This window comes from Xiphophorus hellerii, chromosome 5, assembly GCF_003331165.1.
Source record: "Xiphophorus hellerii strain 12219 chromosome 5, Xiphophorus_hellerii-4.1, whole genome shotgun sequence".
Classification (NCBI taxonomy): domain Eukaryota; kingdom Metazoa; phylum Chordata; class Actinopteri; order Cyprinodontiformes; family Poeciliidae; genus Xiphophorus; species Xiphophorus hellerii.
This window is the reverse complement of record NC_045676.1, coordinates 9,299,053-9,323,474: the sequence shown is the minus strand read 5'-3', so window position 1 is coordinate 9,323,474 and position 24,422 is coordinate 9,299,053. Positions and strand designations below refer to the sequence as shown.

Genomic DNA, 24,422 nt, shown 5'->3' with positions numbered 1-24,422 from the left:
ATGAGTAAAAATAAACAAATAAATGATCATAATTAAGGAAGCACAGTTTAAGGATATCACTACAATCTTCCAGCATACTGCAGCATGTTCCCTGACACATAGCAGCAAAAGGGCACCCATTAACAAAATTATTTCATGGTCATTCTGTTATATGGATGTCCCATGTATCTATGGCAACCGCAAATATCCAACTAAGTTGCTGCAAAACTCTTTTGCCATGCACAAGTGAGCTGTCAACATCTCTCCTGAAAGCAGCTTCTTCAGTTTTCTAGAAAGCAGCTGAAGAAAAAAAAAGGACGCTCACCGGTATGATAGTGAGCCAGATGATGCAACAACACAACATCAGTTTCATGGTACTTTGTTTCTTTTGGGGTTTTTCTCAGGGTTCAGGGAAAGTTGAGCGTACACAGCCCAGTTTCTGAGGCATGTAATATTTAAAATAATCAAATTCTAATTCCAGAAGACAGATTGAAAAAATAAAAAGAAATGAAGAAACAAATGTTTTGAAAGTGAAAATGAGAGCGTTTCCCTTTTCTGCAAAATATGTTAAAATATTAAATTATTACATGGACATTTGATCGTTCATCATCTTTCAGTCTTTTAATATTTATTAATGACTATCTTTTAATCATTTAGCATTTCATTTGCCATCCAATATCTGCTGTTGTGCATGCCTAAACTCCAAGACATGCACAACAGACTCAGATGCACAAGAATTATATCACAACAATATAAGCAGTCCAGCGTTGGGGCTTTGTTTTGTGAAGTAATGAATCAAAGCCAAAACATCTATGGATCAGCAGTATGTATGAAGAAGAATATGAGATGTGTGAAACAAACACAACACCTGGAGTGAAGCATGGTGGTGGCTCAGTGATGCTCTGTGGCTGCTTTGCTTAATCTGCAGCATGTGGAGATAATCAAGTAACTGGAAGTCCTGGGATAAAATGTTTATGTGAAACTGAAGTTTGGGTTTTATCATATTAGCTAGGGCTTATCACCTCAGGGTTCCAATCTTTAAACTGCTCCAAATAGTATCCCTGTTTTAATGAATGAATGACATTAGAAGGTCTTAATTTCATCTGTGTTCTAGTGGACTGAATTATTACAAGAAGTGCTAAATGATTCATCATGAATGCCTGACTCTTCTTAGTTAGTCTTGGAAAGACGAGCGAATCGACAGCGCCAGAATCTGAGCCGTCATCGTGCCAGGGCCTGATGGAAAAGAAGTCAAAGAGGCACAATCAGCTTCTGCTGTCATAACAATGTCTGTTCACAATCCAGCCAGATTCTTTTTATTGCATGCTTACTGGGCTGAGAGAACCAAAGAGCTGCCAAAGCAGCTAATTTCAGAGTTGGAACCAGTCAACAAACAAAAGCAATGCCTCTGCTGCTGTGTTTTGCACGATGCATTTGCAGAAATGGTAAAATTTTGTCATGTTTTGAAATGCATTCCAGGGACAAAAACATTCCAGTAAGTCAATGTCTCATACCCAGCAAAACGTTTAGTTGATGGTGTTGTCTCAGCCGATGCACTCTTCCAGGAATGTACCAAATTCAAATGGAAGTCCAGACCAGATGCAGTTTGAATGATTACAGAAAAACAGAGAAAATCTAATTTTAACAGCTGAAATAACAGATAATAAAAATAATTGGAGAGTAGAAGAAGAAGAAAGTTGCATATTGAGGAAAAGTGGTCAGTTTGTCGTCTAGCAGGATAACCTTAGAGCGAAGCATGAGAGAGGCAGAGCCAGGGAGAACCGACTTTCCACACTGCATCTGGATCTGGCCGTATACAATGTCCAATCAGACGAGATGAAGAAAATAACTGAAAGGGATGTAAAGTGATATATCATACAAAAAATATTACAGTAGTTGAGGTTCTCTGTTGTCCCTGTTATTCACATGGGGAAAACAGCAGATCTCTCTTCACTATGTTTCATCAAAACAAGAAATGTTGCTGTTTCTTCTTCTGTTGTTTCGTCGTCTTATTCTGCTCGTGATATGATGCATTGCTTGTGTCACCCTTTGACAGGAAGTAGCAAAAATCTGCGAGTGCTAGTTGGCCATGGTGGGCGGATGAAGATGATTAAATTTACGTTGCACCGACTTCACGGAGGAGAGGACGGAAAAACGGGCTGGGTGTTATGAGCTCTACCTCAGGTTAGTTCAGGGGAAACTCAGAGAATACTAAAACAAAAACTGTGTTGTTAAAATCTCTTTGCTTTAATGTTTCACACATGTACTCATTCTAAAGGGAAGAAGAATTTGCATTCAGAGTTTTATACATTGCCTCCCTTGATTTTCAAGGATTTTTAATTTGGGTTTAAGGGTTTATTTTCTGAGCAAATTTCTTGATCGGTTTCTCTGGAGCTCATTGTTGCTCTGTTACCCTCCATTTTGTTTTGATTTTAATCAACTGAAACGTTCTCTTGAAGGCGTAGGTTGCTGTTAAACTGCACCTTTAAAAGCTAAAAATGGAGGGTCTTCCTGTATTATTAACTATTTTAGAAATCAAGGCTGCGTTTTGTCCTTGTAGCCATCGGGCTTTGAGGTTGATGCTAAGAGACTAGAACAGATCTCTGTTTCCATTTAGTAATACAATTTTCTTGCTTTCCGACATTTTTTTTTCTTGCCTTCATATTCTCACAACAGACATAACAAACAGAATGATTTCTTTGAGTATCTGTCATGTTTTCAAAAGGAAAACAGTCAAAAGCACCAAATAAAACATGACAACAAAGAAGCTGCAAAAATATATTTCTAGAGTATATGGGGGATTTTTTGTGAGCTTATTGAGGGGATTATTTTGAATTCAGGGTTCGTAGCTGCATGCACACAAATTTAGAAAAAGAATTCAAAACACAAGTCATATTCACAGTTTAAGTTCATCACAAGATCTTAAGCAGAGGTTTCCTTTCTCCCTGTTGTCTTGTGAACTACAGCCACGCTTTCTGAGGTTTTTCTGCTCTGTCCTCAACTCTATAAAGGTTGGCTTTTCTGGGGTAGTGCACGGCCTTTTTAGCAGATATGCTGCTGTGCACTTTGCAGAGACTTCAGGTTTACATTTAGTTCTTTGGTTTCCGCTTTTATTGATGTCCTTCTTGCTGAATTTTCCTGGTCTGCCCTTTAATGCTATTCTTTTCTAAAATAGATTCGATGCTGTTCTGAAGGTGATCCAGGGTTGTTGTTTTTTTACTCACCCTTTCTATAACACCACTTTTATCTCTCCAAATAGGCTTCTCTACCTTGGCTTTTGTCTGTGTAAACTACACAAAGACTAAAGCATATATTCCTGAGCTGCATTCATGAACATTTAGAGGTTTTGAAGGTCATTTTCACCAGAGCGTATTTTACTTTTATGCTTTGCTGACCTGTTTATAGAGATTTTCTTGGTTTCACTTGTGCTGCTTTTGTGATTCTCTATTTATTTAATAAACCTTGTACTTCCTTTGATCACACTTGCATGTTTTAGATTATTAGCAATATTACAACTCAATCTGAGAAATAGAAAATAGAAAAACTTTATTGCCTTCCTTGGTGAAACAGGAATTAACTGATAAACTGCATTTTTTTAAAGTGATTTCATCAGACATGTGAAATTATAGAATCTCACAACATGAAGATCCACAGTGAAGCTATTATCCACAAATGGAGGAAACATGGAACAGTGCTGAAATGACCCAGGATCTGCAGGCAAACAGGACACTTTCTCACATAATAACAGAAAAACATCTACACCTCTCCTGGCTATGCTTGACTTTATCAAATTCAATATTAATTTGACAATAAGAACGAGAGATTAAAGGCAAATAATGGCCTAAATGGGAGAATTCGAGGCCAAAACCACTGCTTAGAACACAACCAAACATCTCACCTTTGCAAAAGAAAAAATATACTTTGATGATACCCAAAAACGTTTGCTAGTTTTTCTTTTCACCGACAACAGAAAAGTACTTTTCGGAAGGTTTGCATCCTGGTCCATGTGATGTAAAACTAACAGAATAATCCAGAAAAAGAGCTGTGATGATCTGCATGCTGGCTGTGAAGTGATTGATGCTCAGCAGACAGGAATCTGGCAGATACACATAAACAGTTTAATATGCCTCAGTTGTTGGTCTCCTTGTAAATGTTTCCAACAGAGACAACATCATCTTCTGCACAGAAGTCTTGTGGTGATCTAATGTTTATTACAGTGGAGTTATTATCACTTCCTTAAAATATTAACAGTAATATTGCAAATCTAGAGCTAATTCCACATTCAGTCAAGCTTAAAATTACCTGTACCCCTGACTGTCTTCTTCTAAATTAACTGTTTATTCTGACTGGGAGTAAAATTTATGTTTTTGACCCGACATGAAACTAATGAAATTTTACTCAGTGAAGTTACTCACAGTGGGTAAAGCATCCAAACATTTTACTCAAGTAAAATAAAAGTAAAAAGTACAGTGTAGTAAAACTCCTTCTAAAAGTACATTTTTACCAAAAAGTTACTCAAGTAACTTGGTCAATTGGTTCATGCACTGAAAAAGGAAAATAGTTGAACGACCTTAATTGAATTGCTTCAACTGGTAACAAGTAATTCAATTAAGTTTATCAAACTTAACTTAAGTTGGTTTAACTTGACAAATTGAATCAGTCTTACTCAAATCTTTTAGTTTACTTCAAATAGAGAACTAATAAAGGATCTTTTTTGACTCAGGCAGCCTTTATTTGAGAATAGTTAGACAGGAAGGTGGAGGACGATATGCGGCAAAGGTCGCCAGGCCGGGAATCGAACCTGTGACGGCCGAGTTGAGGATTAAGGCCTCCTGAAGTGAGTTGTGCTTAACCCGCTGCACCACCACAGCACCTGGTCAGTACAGGATCTGTCCCTGGTGAAGATTGGCATCAGACGTAGGACACGAAGGCGGCATTGAACTTGATTGTTTCAGGTTAAAATAAGATGAAAAAGTTTATGTAAATTAAAATTTGTATCTTTTAAGTTAATTCAACACAAAAAAAGTAGTTATGGAGGAGTTATGCTGGTGAACTGTGAGCTTTACACACTGAAATATCTGCTGCTTGTTTGTTTTCTGTGTGTTTTTACGTGAATAAAGGAAATGGTAGTATGTGTGTGAGGAATGAGGAAAGAAATATAAAAATTAGTCAGAGGATTTGAGGAAAAAAGTGTAAATGATGACAAGATGGAGAGGGAAGAAGAGCCGGGGAAGTCCTTCCCTCTTGTAATGGTCACAAATTTCACAATTTGGGGAAAAAAGTGAAGCTTCGCTGCCATGACCTGTTTCATATCTACTTAAATTTTTCATTCATTGGTTGTCGGATTAGGCATTTATTGCATCATTTATCATCTGTCATTATGAATTTCTTATGAAAATATTTGTATTTATTGTTGTCACAATAAATTCCAGCTCATAATGTTTAAAATCATTGTAGGGATGTTATTTTTGTTACTTTTCCCCATTGTTTGTTCGATAAGTGTGTATTAAACATTCATAAATTTGAGGATATGATTAAATGCAGTTACAGCATATATTTTACACTGATATTATAAATATTTTAAAGCGTAACAGTCGGGTTTGTGGGGCTACAATGGCTGTGAATGCAGTCACAGTCATACAGTTACCTAAAAAAGAAGTAACAGTTCTTATTGTCACTTTTATCGTAAGCATAATAGCGCCACAAAATGTCATGATAAAACTTCCAGTCGATCTAATTGGTTATGCCTTTTTTGGGAGCACCAAAGATCTGTGTTTTTAGTTTTCTCTGCCTGTTTAGTTCTGAATTTGAGTCCTCTTACCATACTTCTAAAGAAACACAGCAAAGTATTACACGTTCTCCGTGACTAATAGCACTCAGAAGTTGTCACACTTCAGTGCTGCATAAAACAAAACCTTCGACAAAGCTACGTTTCATACCTGCCTAAACTGACATCAAAGTTTTCAGCACCCACAAGAGGATTTAGAGGAGGAAGGAAGTCTGGCAACGATGTTTTGAGTCCAGCTGCACTTTTTAGCCTCTATTTGGTTAAGCTATGGGGATTTAAAATTATTAATAGGCATCATAAAATATAGTCATCCTATCATTTCCTTGCCTTTGTTTATGAAATGTTTTAGAGTATTCAGTATTCAGAGTCTTTGCTGCCTCTTCCAGATCTGGTTGATTTGTTTCCTAAAACCATTCAGCTGCTTTAAAACACAAACAACAACTGAAAAACTTTAGTCCCTTACAAAAGTGTTTAAATCCCAAAAGCATTTTTCAAAATTTGTAACATTACAATGGCAAACTTAATCCTTTTTTATTTATGTGACTCAGCAACATAAAGTACAATGTAATTGTGAAATTGAACAAAAATTTGACTTGCTTCTTATATTTCCCACAAATAAATATCTGAAATCAGGTGTTGCAAAGCTACACGGATCTAATTGATGAAAAATAGGAAGTTTAGAACTATTTTCTGGCATTAAGGATAACAATGCAACCGTTTTGCTATTTTTATTACTCCCACCAGCTCATTTAGAGTGTATTTGACATAAACAGTATTTATCCCTACGGGAACTAATGGTGGAGGCAACTATATTTGTTTTTTTAAAACCCATCCGTCTCAACGGAAAATTAAGCATCTCGAAGCAGCCCGACGGGTAATCCCCACCTCCAGGACAAGTGGGATAATTAGGCTTACATGTCTCCAGGTAGAGGAGCAGCTCTACCTGGGAAAAGATGCTTCCGTGGCTGTCAGCTGGCTGCTGTGAGTCCCAGTGACTGCTGAGTGGTGGTGTGTGTGTGTGTGTGTGTATGGTGGGGGGGAGGAGGGTTGGTCTAATCAGGAGACTACGGGTGATGGGAGACAGCCGCGTGCTCTGAATAAAGCCAGATCCAAAGCCACTGTGCTCTGCTGTCACAGTGTGGAGAGGTTTATGGGAGCGAAGGAGAGAGAAAGAGAGAGAGCAGTTTGATAAAAGGCAATAAAGAACAGCAAGAGTGACAGAAACAGAGCGAATGGAGACAAAGCTATTTGTCCCCAAGTGTTTGATTAAAGATGAGGGAGAATAAAAAGAAAGAAACATTTACAAATCAGCATCTTTTTACTTTCTCTGCCTCGTCAAATCAACTAGTGAGACTCTGATCTGATTTTACTGGGCACTGTAAATGTGTTCACATTATCACTTTATTACATTACAACAATCTGAAATGGAGGGGAAATAGAACTGAATCTGCAACAGTTTTAGCAAATGAAAATCAGAAATTTTGATTTGCATCGAGATCAAATTAAACACTTTATTTACTGTTTAAAGGGAATCTGCTGCACTAAATTTCATGGGGTTGTCAGAGTAAAGGGGCAGAACACAGAAGTTTTTCACACCTAGAACATTTTTATTTCTAAAACAACATGCAATCTATTAATACTCCTGTCTGATCCAGATTTTCCTGAGCAGCACAGGTTGTTGTTCTAAATGGAAACTTTTAATTTTTAATTAGAGCAAAATTACTGAAGAAAAATAACAAACATTTTGCAACAAAAAATTGTTAATTACAGACCAAAGTTTTCATCTTTTAATAACCCCGTTTTTTAATTCTTCTTAAATCACAGTAAATAGAAGCACATCTATCGAGTGATTTGTTTTTTCAAAATAAGTCTTTGATGCACCCAAATCTGCTTTTAATTTATTCATTAAACTTGTCTACAGTTTTCAAATAAGGAATGACTCAAATCCTGACATTAGTGCTGACAAATGTTTTTCAATTGAGCCAAAAACATTTGTGAACTGAAGGCTTATCTTTTACTGAGGCAAAACCCTTTTCAAATATTGGATATACAATGATTTACACATCCCCCTTGCTTAATTTAATTAAAATATTGCAAGTTTATAGTTGAGCAGGTGCAAAAATGTGTGGTTTAAGACACAAAAATCTAAAAATGTTGAGCTCTTTGGTTGTAATGTGACAAAACGAGAAAGATTCAAGATGTACTGAGCAGTATATTGTATGAACTTATTTCTCAATGCTTAATTCTAGCTGCTGGATCAAATCCTCCCATTGATTATTAAAGAGTTTGGCTCCATCTGGTGGAAGTTTGCATGATGACATGTTTTGTAGGGGAAAAAAGTTTTAAAAGTGTCCATAGCAGTTCCACAGTCGGTCTTGGAAAAAGTACTTGTGCTTTCAGGCACCGTACACAAAAGAGTTTCATGCTTTTTTAATCACATTCATCTGTGACTTCCAGCAGAAGTTGCTTTTCAGGAGTTATTGGCTTCCTCTCCAGAAAGCTAGCTGGGCTCTATTGAAACCTAACACTGAGCTTCAAACTGCAGAGCGCATTACCTCAGGATCCATACATCAATGCCAGTTCTCACACATATCTCATTATGCTTTATGCTTTAGGAAGAATGTTAGGTGTGAACGCAGACGTGGCCCCACCCCAAGCTTTCACACACATTGAGCAATCTCAGATTTCTCTCCAGCTACTTTTCCCACTTTTCTCCATTCACACAAATAGTCATGGCTCCTTGTAAAAGTATTCATACCACTGAACTTTTCAACAATTTGTCACATTACACCCAGAAAGATCTTTGTATCTTATTGGGGTTTTATGAGAGAAGACCAGAAGTTAGAACCAACCAACCAGTTCAGATACATAAAATTTGCTATGAGCCTCAGAAGATGACACCTAAAAAATTACGGTATTTAGAAATCGTCAACATTATATAAAACAGAGCTTGTTTAAATCAACAATTCTTCAATATTGATTGTTAAAAGTATTTATTCCACTGGCAAATTATTTCATGACATTTTCCCCCTGTTATAAGTGAAATAATCTGACAGTGGAAGTAGTACTTTTTCATCAGCATTAAGGAATAATTGACTTAAAATAAGCTCTTATATCTTGCTGAAAAGTTACTTGTAAGTTATTTTTTATTTCAAGTGTAGAAAGATATGTGCAGTGGAAAATAGACCAAAAAACCTGGTAAAATTTGTGTTTTTTTTGCACTTCTAGAGAACGAGATTTTGGCCCATTTGTCTCTATAAGATCAATCAGTTAGATTAAATGGAGAGCATCAGTAAATATTAATGCTCATCAGGTTATTATTTTATTGGTAAAGATTAGATACAGATTGGATTTTTCTTGACAAAACTGTAGAAGCTGTTTCTGCTGCAACTTTTCCTACCACGTTTCTTCCTTCAATTCAACTTTCTTGGCAGCAGGGTGCTGTAACCTTTTTGTAATATTCTTATTTTCTGCAACACTGAACATTTAATATTCAAACATTCCGAGCTGTCTTTATATTCCCCCTTTTTTTCTGCCCGTTTGCTGACTAATTGCTGTAAAGAAAAGCAACCAGTGAAACAATAATCTCATTCTTCTGGCTGCTGCTCCTTAAAGGTCTAGCTGAGAGAAATTGCTCGCAAACTGCAGGGATTGTAACATGCTGTGTCTCACTATAGTAAAAGCCGTCACTCAAAATGTTACCTTGATACTTCATGGAACAACAAATAAGCCACAGTTTGAGTCCTACAGCGCACAAGCACTTTAGATTATCTGGATGTATTTTATTTCATAAAAGCTGAGTATTTGAAGCCTTTTGCCTGAGGTGTGAATGTGTGTCCACATTACAGTTGTGCACTACTTGGTTGTGGTGTATCACATTCAAAAACAATAAAATTCAAAGTGAAAGTGTGAAAAACTTTGATGTTTTACATGACAATGCAAGTTTGCAACTTCCAGTTTTAAATTTTTGGGGTTTTTTTTTTTCTTCAAACCTAATATTTATTCATTTTCTTTAGTCCTAGTCACATGTTATTTTGCAGCTACTTGACATGCCTTGACATCTATTTCTGAGGGTTTTAAAATGTTCATGTAGGAGCGGTATGTTTTTATAAAACCGTGGATCCAGACAGCCAGAAACCCTGTACTGCTGCATTGCACCAGTCAGCAGGGAACTCACACACTCCTCCTTCTGAAAAAACAAACTCTCTAACCAAGAAACACCTGCTAAGACCACCACACCTCAATCCTGGCTTCATCCTTGTGTTTCTCACCAGCCTTTCTTAACATTCCCACTGCTCTTTCATTAGGTCATTTCCTGTTTTCCCACATCAAGTCCCTGTCAGAAACTGCCTTTCTGTATGTTTTTTTATGGATCGTGTTGCATCCTGTTTTGTATCTGGGAGCCACATGTGATGAGGATCAAACTCTCTGTCATCTGCTGATATTATTTTGTATTCCCACTCAGCGTATTGCATTTCAATGTTTAAACACATCTAGTATATTCTGTTGCAGCTCTTCCTGTTAACCAAAGAGCTTAAGCTTGCAGTAAACTCTTGGTTTCTCCACTTTGCTTCAGCATTTTTAGACGAATACCGCTGCTGGATTTCTTGTAATAAAATATCTCACCAATAATAACTTGGCATGTCTTTAGAGGTACTTTGTGCATCGACTATTAACAAGAGAATTACAAAATTAATCATACACTGCAAATAAGCATAAACTACTAAAATATGGGTGGTTCTACTACAACTGTCTTAGCTTAGACACAGAAACTACTCAAAAATAAGTGCAGTGGAGAGTTTTAGGGAAACTTTTAGTTTAAATTCAAGAAGACAGAACCAGGAATAAGCGTCGGTGGCTCTTTCTGTTTAGCCTCTAAATTCAAAACCAGGCCTGGGAATGACATCAAACCCATCTCAGTGTTGTTGTGGGATTATTTTAATAGTTGCTGTGCTTGGTTACCAAACTAATTACTAGCTACTTAGACAAACAGTGTGTTTCTGTCAGACAGTAGTCAGGTGACAACAGACAACAATCCCAGAGACTGTGTCTCATTAATAAACAGCACAAGCCATGCAACAAACGACTTTATTTCAATTGAAGCAGTAGATGTAACCATTAGTATATTGTCTGCTACTCAAAGGTTATAAAAGTGGAAGTTTTGTAGTCTACTTAAATTCCTGCTTAAATAGATTTACTTCTATTTGGCCTATCAAATAAAATCCCAAAAGAATTAACTTTGTGAAAATGTAAGGATATAAATATGATACTTCTGTATGGTTCTGCATAATTTCATAAATAAATGTTCCACATATACCATTGCTTAGTCACTGTCTTCTAATTTCATGTACTAAGAAACAGCTCATTTTTAGAGAAAAAAAACAACTAAGTAACAAGCAGGTACTATGCAAAATATGATTTGCACATGAACCAAAAGCATATGCATATTTAGCATCTAAAGAAGCTCAAAATTAACTAATTTTATTCAAACGTGAAATTATAAAGGTTTTTTACATTATGTGCTGTAAAAAAGTTAAAGAAATAATACATAGAACAGAACACTAGCTTTGAAAACCTCTGCATATCACATTTCTTTCATCAAAAAGGGTCTCTGTGTTGGGGCAGGTGTGGCTGGAAACCTGCGGTTTGAATAAGGCAAAGGGGGAGAGGAGAGGAGAGGGAGGAGGCCAGCCAGCATATGTTCTGCTCCTGTAACAATAAACCTGTTTCCCAGCTACACTTTAGATTTTATTTGACCAGTATGAGGATTGTACCCATGACCTTACCTTTATATGCACCACGCTCTTACCACGCCACCCTAGGTAACACATCATTACCTTACATAATGATGAGTTTTCATCGATTTAAGTAAAACTTACATGATCTTGACAAAAGTGCTCATATTCTAATGTTTTTCCAAATTAACAAGCAGAATGGTTTAATTTAATGCCTTCTGCTGTTTTGAAAAGTGGATTTTCTGAAAGACAGCACATTTTACTTGGCCAGTATGGGGATTGAACCCATGACCTTGGCGTTATTAGCACCACGCGCTAACCAGCTGAACTTACCGGCCATGCGTAATGTTGAGTTTTCATCTATTTAAGTAAAACTTACATGATCTTGACAAAAGTGCTCATATTCTAATGTTTTTCAACATGAACATGCATAATGGTACCTGTTTCCAAGTGATCTTAAATGTATTATTCCCTAGTCAGCATGATGTGGTGAGAAATAATGGTCAGAAACTGTTGGCCTAGCAAAAATTCAGATGAAACATTCAAGCAAACCAATTTTTTTTTTTTAAAAACTGCGGGAACGCGTTTTCTCTCAACATGCAGAGCAAAGATTATTCTCACTCACTGCTGCTATTATTTTACTGCTTGCTGAATACACTTCACTTAAACTTTCTGCTCTGGCATGAAATTTGTTCAGGGAAAACGGAGCAGATGCTCTCCTCCTTGTCCTCCCCTCTCAGAGGTGGAGGTCCTCCTTAATGTTACCTTGTCTGGCCTTGCAGAATGAGTATATTTACTCTGAAGGGTGGAGGCCGCATAAGCAGGAATGTGACTTGAAAGCGACCGTTACGTTTTAATTTTTAACTCATGAAGAAAATACCTAGCAGCTCTGGAGGTTTCATGAATGGCTGCATTGATTATAAGAACCGCCCACCGACCTATCAGAAAGCGAGCCGCGTGGGGGGAAACCACGCCCACTGTCAGTATAAAACGGGAAGTTGACGGTCTGAAGCCAGGAGAAAAGGAAACGCGGAGAGAGAAAGTAGTTATAACATAGCGCAGGTTGTTTTAATTTCACGTTTATCTCTGTTTTAAGACGTTTTCCAAGCTAATAATGACGTTTCTGACCTACGTGACTCTAATGACAACCGTCGCCATGACACAGGTAAGTTGTTTATCATTCAGCTCGCTCACTATAGTGGATTTATATGAACGTACTATACAAACAAATAAATAATTGCGTACAGATTGTTGTCAGTGGTGTTAACAGAAACATTCTTCGGTGAAATAAACTTTTCTTGTGTCGGTATGATTTAGGTAATTTTTCTGTTGTTCTAAAATGTACGAGAAAAGAAGTTTGTCATTTCTAGTAGTAAGCGTGCCAACTCATGTTTCAAGTTCTTACAAATGGAAACATGTTGGCTCCTGCGTTTAAGCCGTGAGTCAAGTTAATTGTCTTGCATGGGACTTTAATCGAGCGCAATCAGGGGCGAGTCTACCATGAATGGTTCCCCTGGGCATCAGGGCACCATTCTGCCACCCCATTCTGCAAAAATAAGTCAAATAAAACTTTATTTTACTTCCTATATGTGAAGTTGATTGAGATGTGTTGACCGACTGCTTAAGAAACTAAATAGCAGTTTTAATGCATTGTATTTCAGATCCGGTTAGGCATCAAAAAGAATGAGATTCTGATGAAAACATTCAAATATTTTATAGTATTTGCACAACAATTCTAAACTTAATTTGATAACCTGATCCTATTGCTTTTATATAAAACAGAAAAGCAACAGTTGCTACTAATTACAAACTTTACATTAGAATTATGTTATTATGTTGTTGTATACATTGATTTAAGCAAAGATATACATTATGACCACACTGAATTTTGTACTATCTTGAGGTGAAAATGCTTAGTGCACATAACATTTTCCTTTTCCACCAGAAAAAATATATGGAGTGGAACAGATGGAGACCTTTGGGTAGCACATTAAAAACAAATTCATTGTCATTTTTAAAGAACCACTATTTAATTTTTTTATTTTTAGGTTTTATAAAGGAAAACATAACACTTTTGTTAAAAAAAAAAAAAAAGAGGATGGATGCATTTTCTCCTAAAAAATTATATTTATGGAAAGTTATATTTAAAAAAATACAACTTCCAACCAAACAAGAAAAAAAAAATACTACTGGTATTGTGTGTAATTTCTCTTTGAGTTTTAATTTACTTGTTTAATTGTGGAAATTAATTATTCCATTGAAAAAAGAGAAACAGTTAAAAAACGATATTTCTTATTATGCCTATATTTAAAAATTTTTGATTCTTTATCATTTTTAACCAAAGTTAATGAGTTTTGAAAGATCCAAAGAGACACTTGAGCTCCAGAGCAGCAGGTTGCTTTAAAAGAAGAAAGTACATAAGAACTATAAAAAACAGAAACATTAACAAAGCAGTGCTAAGTGGGTGCAGGCAGCTTAGTGACATCAGAAATGTAAAAAGTGAATATTGTTTAACCTTTTAATTGAGATTTAATAAACCTAACAGTAAAGTTTGTTGTTAAAGTTTCAACACCTCTTGAACTTTTGTTAGATTCTGTCATGGTTCAACTACAAACTTTTTAATGGGATTTTATTTAACCGACCAACACAAAGTGTCACTTCGCTATAGGATTATCAACATGCAGAAATATGGCTGGATGGCAGCTTGTTGCACAGGGAACAAGATTTTATCAGTAAACAAGAGCTGATGTGAGAGAGACTGTCTTATTGCACTGGATTTGCAGAACCGGACACAATGTGTACAAACTTTTTCACATTATGCCACCTTATAATAAACTTAATGGTGCTTTTATATGATCATAATCAAGACTTGTGAAGTCAAAGGAAAGAATTCAAGTTTTTTTACAACTTGAAAATCTGAGAAATCTGCTATGCATTTATATTTAGTCCCTTTCATGTTGACACCCATTAATTAAATCTAATGAAATTAATTGCCTCCTCCAACTACATATTCAGTAAAAACAGTGCACCTGTGTGTAATTTAAAGTGCAGCTGTTTTATGAAGGTCTTAGAGGTTTGTTAGGGAACAATAGAGAGCAAACAGCATCATGAAGGTTAAGGAACAAATGCTAAAGCCGTAAATAATGTTAGGTTATTAAAAAATACTTTAAGCTTTGAACATCTCACAGAGCGCTGCTCAATCAACCATCTGAACATGAAAAGTGTCGGGTATGCAGCCGAAAGTGGCTCTCTGGACCTTCCACAATAACTTTTAACTTTTTTAGCTTTAGCTAAAAAAATAAAAAGAACCAGCTAAAGTTTTAAATATTGATATAATAACAAATGCAGGTTTTTAACTGTTTTAAAAAAGAAAATCTGCAATATTTACGTTGAATTTCCTCAAAGAATGACATTAAACTTACCAGTAGTATGTTGTTATTTCTGTTTAAGCTAGAAAACGGATCTGGACATTTTTATGTAGCAACATCTGTATATTTAGATATGGTTACCCTCCCACTGTAGAACAATGAAAATACTTTTTAGGAACCTAATCGATCACCTGAACAAAGTTTGGGGTTATATTAAAGTAGGGTCGAAATGATTAACTGGATTAATCATGATGAATCAATTACTGAAATAATCATCATAATTTAATAATCAATTAAATGTTAACTAAAGTATGCAGATTCAAAAAAGGCCACTTGCTGAAACAACATACTTAGAGCAATAATTAAGCCAAAACTGTACAATAAATATATACAACTTGCACCTATGATTGAAAAAAAACTTTGTTTATAAAACTACTTAAATGCTATAGTTTTATCTTCATCTGGTTCAGATTCTGTACAAAAATCTTCTTTTAATCACCTTTTGCTATCCAATTATTAATCAGTTAGCCCAAACAACAGATCAGCTCTGCACTGTGTAGTTAAGTGAAGCAGAAAGGCCTGAGTATTTTAGCTGCAGATGAATTGTTTGCTACAATGATCAAGCATAGACTGAAGGATGGCATGTTATCACATTTTAGGTACTTAAATGTTTCTGCTTAAAGTAAATTAATTATTTGCTCATTTGCATTTTTTTATGTATTTCTAATATTGTATTAAAAGGCTTACATGGTTAAATGAGACAGCTGCAGACTGTCAATTTTTATAACCGATTAATTAAGCAATCGTAAAAATATTCAATAGAATATCCAATTAACTGATATAATAACTGGTTTCTGCTCTATATTAAAGTAGTGATATTGACCACTGGCCTGATAGGTCAACAATAAATAATGTTAGAGAAGCATGGGGTGTATACATACACGTTAGCTGCTTGGATTTCCAAAACCTGAGCATGCATTAACATCTTGTGGGTTTTGTTTGACATGTTGATCCTTCCAGGTGTCTGCTAGCTGCCCAGCTGTGTGTGAATGCCCTGCACAGCCCCCTGCTTGCCCTCCAGGCGTAAGCACTGTGCCAGACAGCTGTGGCTGCTGCAAGGTGTGCGCTGCACAGCTTAACGAAGACTGCAGCCACACGAAGCCCTGCGACCACCACAAAGGACTGGAGTGCAATTTTGGCAACGACGTGACAGTGGCCTGGGGCGTCTGTCGAGGTGAGGGAGGAAGCAGGAAGTCTCATTTGGAAAATGGCTCTCATATGATTTAAAGATTCCTTTACTCTCCTGGTCATGTCGGGTCAATTTTTAACAAGCCGAAATGAGATTCAAAGTGAAAGTGGTGTGCAGCAGTGAAGCAGCATGTAGCCTTACTCATTTTAATAAGTAGTAAATGGTTTATAGCCATGATGGGGGTTTCAGGGATAATATTACGCTTTCCATCTGTACCAGGCCTGCACTTCCCTGAGAGCTATAAATAGCTGCTTCTTGGGGACACGGAGTCTGCCACTTCCTTTTTTTCCTATTTTTACTTCTTAGCAAGTACTCTGTGTAATTCTGTTCACTCTTAAGGTGAAAGGTTAGTAGGTAGTCTTGATAAGGGCAATTTTCTTTTGATTAAACAAATGTTGTCCACAGGCAGCCCTGCAGTATTACAACAAGGTCATTGTTTATCTGGGTTAAGGCTGAAAAATGTATCACTATATAAGCGTTTCACACCAGTTGATATCAATAATACCTGAAATAATGCCAAATTGGTAGGGTGACCTTTCCTCTTCTATCCATAGTTTTTACTCCACACCATTGCTGTTTATTTTTAATGAGACACAGTGGGTAAATCTTAAACTGCAGTTGCTTAATTTACTCAACATGTTGTTGCTAGGTAACCAGAGTGAGTGAGTTGCTAGGTAACCAAAGGCTGAGTGAGTTAGTTGATTCCACCAACCTTGCTTAGCTGGAGGTTGAGCGACTAAAATCTTTCCTCTGCCTACATCTCCCAGAATGCTTTGTGGTTTTGAACTGGAGTTCAGTTAATAATCTATACATTGAACATTTAATATTCTGTCAGATGTATTAACTATTGAAATTATCATGTGTCTATCCAGAAAATATATTATTGACTTATTGCTAAAGAGCCTTCATTTGATTCAGATGTGTTGAACCACTTCTGTAGCAAAGTCATGGTGGATTATTATTGATTATTGGATGTAGTGACAGCACTGCCATCATAGGACAGTGCTGTCTCTCAGGAATACTGCAAGTAACAAAAAGAAACTCTTTGACAAGCAGCAAAAGAAAAGCGGCGTATAATTGCCTTCCAGGTCCAAACTTGAAGCAAACCTGCCACATTGTTGTGAGGTTTGCTCACAGTCTTTTGAGAAACCACGCTGACCTGTACGAGAATTTTCTAAACCTTTTCAACATGTCCTTGTCAATAACCGCAGATAACAAAGAATGGAATTTGAGACTGAAGTTGTTTTAAGTTTATAGACATCGATTTTGTTCCTAGCCCTGTTTGATGACACCTTTTCTTTGTAGGCATTATTCAATACATTTTGACATAAGTTTTGTTCTGGTATCTGTTTTTTATGTGTACTATACAGTATGCAATCGCTACTACAGTTAGTCTTTTAAAGCATTTCATAATGGGTGAAAAAGTGTTTAATAAATACAGATTAAACCAGATATCTACAGATACTGTCATCGTCTGACATTAAATCAGACTAAAGCTTTTTCTGTTTCAGATCATTACCAAAATTATCTCTCTTCTCTAAATGCAAAAGACCTATTTCTACTCATGCTGTTAATTGCAGTGTTATAACTTAATTTTTTTCTCTCTTTAATGATCATGTTTCAGCAAAATCAGAGGGACGTACATGCGAGTACAATAACAGGATCTACCAGAATGGAGAGATCTTCCATGCAGGCTGCAAGGACCAGTGTTCCTGCATAGACGGAGCCGTCGGCTGCACGTCGCTCTGCAGCAACAAGCTGCCCGCCGCTTCACCGGCCTGCCCCTTCCCTCGACTGGTCAGGATCCCGGGACGGTGCTGCTTCAGTGTGGACTGCCACAAGGACACCTGGCTTCTTCCACCTAAGTACCTGGTGTGTGTGCGCGTGCGTAGGGGTGTGTGGGCGTGCACGCGTAGGGGTGTGCGTGTGTGTGTAAAAAAAAAAACTAAACACAGACACAATCACAACCTGTGTTAGTCAGGTTATTTGGAAATAGTAATTAGTTACTAATTGTTGATTACTTTCCCAAGAAAGTAATCCAGTTGCTTTACTGATTAATTATTTTCAAAAGTAATTAGTTTCTTTAATAATTACTTCATTACTTTTGAATAAAACAATGAACAACCTGAATAAGCTGCAAAGCAATACACCTTTCAGGCTATTTTTTCTGCATAGTCCATCATGTACATTTAGTCAGATGAAACCATCTCTTTTAAAAACTTTAGTTTCACTTGTTTAACTTGATTGAAATGCAGCAATATTTGATTTGAATTTTGTTGAATATTTAAACCTATTCTCTGCATATTCCACTATATATTTCAAGAAAATCAAGTCTCTCTTCTGTTAAACAGAAGAGTATTTCTTTGTATTCCACCATATAAAATACAATTATTTTTGTGTTTGCACTCCTTTCGAACAGATGTAAAATACAGTGATAAGATACAATTAATTAAATCAGTCTCTACTGACTCCACTCCGAATTAGTAACATTTACATCTTTTAACAGTTGGTGAAGAGAGAGGACTAATAATGAATTATTATTACCTATTTTCTGTTTATTTATTTTCACCTGCTTAGCAGAAGAGTAGTAGGTTAGAATATTTAGCCCACAATAAGAAAATTGTAAAAAATAAAATTGCAAGAATAAAGTCATAGAATTATTAGAATAAAGTCATAAAATTATTAGAATAAAGTCATATAGTTACCAGAATAGTCATAATATTACTAGAATAAAGCTGTACAAGAATAAAGTAAAGACAAAAGGACAATAAAGTGGTAATATTATGACTTTATTCTCATACTTTTCAATTTTATTCTCGGAATTTTACTTTTTTATTTCTTCTTTTTTTAGTATGGTCCTAATTCTCTGTTCTAGAGGAAATATCAGAGGTTTGTCTGGTGGAATTAGATGTAGCCGCATCAGTCAAGTTATTTTGGGAGATCTTTTTTTTTTTAAAGATTGGCCTTTATTTGATAGTGAATTGACAGGAAAGCAGGTAATGATAGAAGGGGAAGAAAAGGTCACCAGGCCAGGAATCAAACCTGCGACAGCCGTGTCTAGGACTAAGGCCTCCATATATGGGTTGTGCTTAACCCCTGCGCCACCACAGCATACCCGTTATTTTGGCAGATCAAACGTGCCAGAGGTGGTTCCTCAGTCTGCTTGCGTGGAAGCAACAATGATCACCTTTTTTACAATTGTAATCTCTTACTTTACTTGAAAAATGTAATCGAATTACAGTAACGCGTTTCTGCTCATTACTGATGGTAACATAAGTGGCCCACATGTCCTGTCTCTTGTTTAACAGATCCCTCCTTTACAACAGCATCTGCCCAGACCTTGGTACCATGCAGTGCTGCAAGGGGATCACAATGAGCTGATCCTGGATGATGGCATCGCACACATCAAGACAAACAGCTGGGAAAACCGACAGGGCTACAAACACGTGCCTGGTAACAGTGTTTAGGGAAAGCTGCAGGAAATGATCAGGAACCTTTCATAATCTTTTTTGTCTCTGACATTCCTCCTCATTCTTCAGTGTGGGGCAGCATGAAGGACAAAAAGTGTCCAGTCCAAACCACTGAGTGGTCCCAGTGCTCACGCAGCTGCGGCATGGGCATCTCCTCTCGTATCACCAACGAGAACCTGCAGTGCAAACTGGAGAAGGAAACGAGAATCTGCACCATACGGCCGTGCCGCAGTCAGACGGTCCCAGCCAAGGTGGGTCTGATGCCATTCAGTCAAATACTGAAAATTTGTTTAGAATGGAAATAAGTTACATCAATAAGCTGATAGTTGATTCAAAGTTGACAAACTGCATGACTAACTTCATACTAAAATAGGTCAAATCTTTTGAGTTTGAAATTTGATCATAGTTTGTGCTACACACTATCTTTATCATAAAGTATTTGCAGAAACATGAGCAAGTGAGCGCTCTTAATACTATCTTTGACGTCAACAACAATTTAGGCAATTCGGAGAAAGTAAACGGCTCATGAACACTGAATGCACTTTATATGGTTTGATCCTTGGAAAACTTTCCTCATTTTACAACAATCTGTTTAAAAGAGCTTCAGTTGAGAAGAGCAAGCCTTGTGTGGAGATATTTTATTAGTTGTTCATTATCTATCTACCAACTCATGGGAACACTCAGCTCATAATGCACCCAAACAAGAGGAGACGTCAGGTCCATCAGGTCAATAGTGTCATAGTCATACACTTCGAACTTTTCCACATTTGGCCCCTTATAAACACAGATTAACATAAAATAGAAGATGAAGTGTAAAGAGGAAGGAATAGAAAAGAGAGCTTTAAATACTTAGTTTCAGTTCAGAGATAGCAAATAAAAATCAGAAAAATATTACGTGCAATTTAATTCAGCCCCTTTCTTATGATACCTCTAAATAAACTGCTGTCAGAAGTTACTTAACCAACAAACTGCATGTACACATGTGTAATTTAATCTCAGTATGAATCAGGTTCCTCTGTGCAGGTCTTACATTTGTTAGAAGACAAATGTAAAGACCATTTACATAAAGACCAAGTCTTTATGTAAATAAAGACCAAGTCAAGAATTCAACAGTGGCAAGAAGAAGAAGCCTTAAAACAAGCAACAACAAATGTTGCCTCAAGTAACGTAGGTGACACGTACATGTGTTAACATGGTCTAACGTCCAGATTTGAAAATCAATGTTTTGATTCAAAGAATTATGGGCCAAAAATTTAACTGGTATTATTTTCCTTCCACTTAACTATTATGCACTACTTTGTGTTTATCTTTCGCTTAAAAATCCCTATACAAACATAAAAGTCTCATGTTGTAACAGGTCAAAGCAGCGTAAAGTTCAGAGGATATGAATATCTTTGGAAGAAACTGTACTTCCAACAAATATTAATCACACAAAGTCTAACCCTGATAACACTTACCAATAAGTCATTTTTTTCTCCCCTTATCTTTGTGCTTAATGACCGAGTTACAAAAACAAAGTCTCTTTCTACTCAAGACCAGATAAAGAAAATTTTAAAAATAGGCAGGATAAAAGAAAAAACTAGATTTTCCAACCTTGAACGAATATTTGTGGTTAAATATTTATTCTTAGTTTAGGAACAGCTATATTCTCAGTAGCACTAGATCTGGTGTGAACTGCGTAGTGCTGATTTACTCACTGGTGCTTTGGTAGCAGGCAGATACTTTTAAATATAGTCCATCATACTCAGCATTCCTGCAAAGCAACTGTCGATAGCTGAGTCCGGTCTGTTTACTCAGAGTTCAGGGAAATGCTCTGTCTATATTAATCCTTTGTTGATTCCTCAGCTTGACCGAGTTGAATGCTTTAGTGCTAAAAGTCATCATAAATGTCTGTGTATAGAGACAAATGTTGATGAGTTTGAATTTTAGAGAAGCTTGCCATATGCAGTGGTTATAAAAAGCGAATTCAACCTTGTTCTATATTGAATGTGACATTTATGCTAAACAGAAAAACAGTAAAGCTGTAATCAGCCAGTGTGAACACAGTTAAATTGATAATTATGTTTTAAGTTTCATTATTCATCCTTATTGCGCCCTCTACCTCGCCAAAGTTCTCCAAATCTCTGAGGATATCGTTTGTACTCAACCTTTTTCAGGTGGTGCCACAGACCTTTTACCAGATGTAGTTTTAAGCTCTGACATATGTGGAAATTTTGGTATATTAAAGATTAAAATTATATAAATAACAGAACTGCAAAATAACAGAATCAGGCAAAAGAAAAAAAATCTGAATCAAATTCTTTCACTATGAAACTCATGAAGCTTTAACAAAAACTGCAGGTGTGTGTGTGTGTGTGCCTGGTGAATTTTTGGTTGAAACAAGCTTTTCTTCATTCAGTGAAGTTACTTAGAGTGTAGTAAAAAATACTCCTAAAAGTAAATGCTATCCAAAGGTTATGCAAGTGAATCTAACTGGTTACTGCACAACTCTGCCCACTGTACGTTTAGTTAAGGTAAAGACCTTAACTATTAATAACACTTTTTTATTTTCCACAGAAAGGTAAGCACTGCTCCCCAACGCAGAAAGCCCCAGAGCCCGTCCGCCTTTCCTACGGAGAATGTCAAAGCGTTCGTCTCTACCGACCAAACTACTGCGGTGTGTGTACGAACGGCCGCTGCTGCTCGCCGCGCCGTACGCGCACCGTGCCTGTGACTTTTGTCTGCCCGGACGGCGAGCTCTTCCAGAAGCCGACCATGTTCATCCAGTCATGTAAATGCAGCCGTGACTGCGACCACCTCAATGAAGCGGCGCTCCCGCCACAGCACTGGATGTACGGCGACACACACAAATTTATTGATTAGCCTGGATGCGAGGATTGTCGTTTGGAAAATCAGCTCAGAGGAGGAACCTTCGAGACAAGGAGCCGCTTCTCTGCTTCTGCCTCCAAAATGGAGAAGACAAAAGGCAAGATGCACTGCCAGGATTATTAGTCACTCCCTGAAAGCAAACCACATTGTTTAGTGTGACCGGAGTGGATTGTACACTCGGCTGTTTTTGTTTAAGCCTGACGTGGGACCTAAATTAGACCCTTAAAATCCCCAGCCATTCTGCACTCTGCACTGATTGCTGGTTTCATTTATGGAAGATGAAACGCTTCGATCGGCCAGAGGAGAAACTCTTCACAAGCAACAAAGCACTTTACTTGGTATGGACATTTCTGACTGTCATGTAGCACCAGTGAAAGGGAATCTTTAGTATCACTGGATCACTTTGAGACCTGAACATCTAATAATGCACTGACTACTCAGTGACTACCGAAGGAAAATTACGTAGGTTGTTTTGTATTTACATCTTTGATGTCATGCATTAGGTGGATGGAATTTTTGATTAGAGAAATCTGTAAAAAAAAAAAAAAAAAAACACAGGCATCAGCTGCTGTGCACATTGTGACTTGGTTTACTTGAAAACCTAAACTCAGGTTAAATAAGTCACTGTCTCAACTCCAAAGAATTCAGCATGAAATGAACCAACAATGAGTGAGATAAATAAATAAGATTTCATTCACAAATATCTCAGTTATATTATACGATGGCATATTAGACCCATACTAACAAAAATTTAAAAATAAAATTGTGAGAAGTCGTAGTATTAAGATAAAGTCGTACACAAATAAAGTCATAATAATGTCAGAATAAATATGCTGTTTTATAAGAATGAAAATAAATTCCTGTAGTTTTATTTTTATTTTCTTAATAGTCGGCCGTAAATACTGTTTTCTGTCAGATCTTTTCCTTTAGACTCCTATTTGAATGGATACGTTTAAACTAAGATACAAAGAGTAAAGTTTGTCAATTTCTGTCAGTTCATCTCCTTTGCAAAACTTCACACTCAACACAAACATAAATGTCTTTAAATAGACTGAGATGGGTTAAGTTCAGAGTCATTCTGCTAATGTCAGCCTGTTTTATCTGATTCAACCCAGTTTTTTGAGATAATTTATTTTGCAAATATTCAGCTTGTCAGTTTGAGGTGAAGTTAATTAGGAGGTAGTCTCCTTTTGCAGTCCATATGTATGGCTTAAAAATTTAGTTGAAGTTGAAATTTTTGCAGCAAGAGCTTCTTTCTCTTGGTTGACAGTGATTTAAAACTAGCTTCAGCGCCAGTAGAGATTATTTTTCCAGCACTTTCTTTTTCACAATGGTTGCCGAGTTATTTTGAACATCCAAACCAAATTTCTTTCACCTGAAGAAAGATCTGAGAAATAGATAAAAAGTGGTTTTAGTATGAACAAGGCAAGCAAACATTAACCTTCAAAAAAAACACTGACCACATCCCTGTTGATAATTTAACAATGCTTAAAAATTTGGTCTGTGCTATGAAACAGTTCAATTTAAATGACATTAAACTCAATCTTGGAGAGATTTTTAGAGCCTGTGTGTATAATTTTTAGTGTATGTGGATCTGAGAAAATCAGTCAATTTTACATGAGAACCCAGTTCTTGTTTCTAAAAATCACCTAATTGTATTTAACAATGTTACAATGAGGGTGTGTAAACTTCTAAGCAGAACCGCAGGCCTTTGGTAAATAAGCAATGGTGTCTGCGCCAAACTATTCAGCATGTAATTAATCAATACTTTTGTTTCAGAATAAAGTACCATTTTAGCCAATTACAATTGCATTTCTGGTTGATTAATTTTTTTTCTATTTATATACTGTATATATATTGTCTTTTCCCAAACTATAGTGCTGCCCTCTGATGGTGAGTTTAATTATCTGCTGATAAAATAGTATCTTCCAAAGATACTTATATATTTAAGATTATTTAACAATG

The 24,422-nt window shown here is 36.5% G+C and overlaps 1 protein-coding gene, 1 long non-coding RNA gene and 1 other non-coding gene across 4 annotated transcripts; 1 reads left to right on the top strand and 2 right to left on the bottom strand.

Moving 5' to 3' along the window:
- Positions 1-255: 255 nt before the first annotated feature.
- LOC116719520 (uncharacterized) lies at positions 256-5,416 on the bottom strand. The gene is made up of 2 exons (XR_004339203.1): positions 1,494-5,416; positions 256-1,215 (listed from the first exon to the last, which is right to left on the bottom strand). It is a non-coding gene; the product is annotated as an uncharacterized LOC116719520 (long non-coding RNA).
- Positions 5,417-11,766: 6,350 nt separating this feature from the next.
- Positions 11,767-11,840, bottom strand: trnai-aau (transfer RNA isoleucine (anticodon AAU)). The gene has a single exon. It is a non-coding gene; the product is annotated as a tRNA-Ile (tRNA).
- Positions 11,841-12,472: 632 nt separating this feature from the next.
- LOC116720346 (CCN family member 1-like) lies at positions 12,473-24,261 on the top strand. Of its 2 annotated transcripts, none has more exons than XM_032563549.1 (6): positions 12,473-12,667; positions 15,891-16,104; positions 17,744-17,991; positions 19,446-19,572; positions 19,659-19,840; positions 22,146-24,261. In XM_032563549.1, the coding sequence occupies exons 1-6, from the start codon at positions 12,617-12,619 to the stop codon at positions 22,449-22,451; spliced, it is 1,128 nt and encodes a 375-aa protein (XP_032419440.1). In that variant the 5' UTR covers positions 12,473-12,616; the 3' UTR covers positions 22,452-24,261. The 2 variants fall into 2 exon arrangements, with proteins under 2 accessions (XP_032419440.1, XP_032419439.1); XM_032563548.1 differs by having other exon boundaries at positions 12,481-12,667; positions 19,428-19,572.
- The last annotated feature ends 161 nt before the right edge of the window (positions 24,262-24,422 follow it).

Coding starts and splice junctions, on each gene's coding strand:
- LOC116720346 (XM_032563548.1), top strand. CDS start 12,617: ATGACGTTTCTGACCTACGTGACTCTAATGACAACCGTCGCCATGACA. Junction 19,573..19,658: donor GGGCTACAAACACGTGCCTG/GTAACAGTGTTT, acceptor CTCATTCTTCAG/TGTGGGGCAGCATGAAGGAC. Junction 19,841..22,145: donor GTCAGACGGTCCCAGCCAAG/GTGGGTCTGATG, acceptor TATTTTCCACAG/AAAGGTAAGCACTGCTCCCC.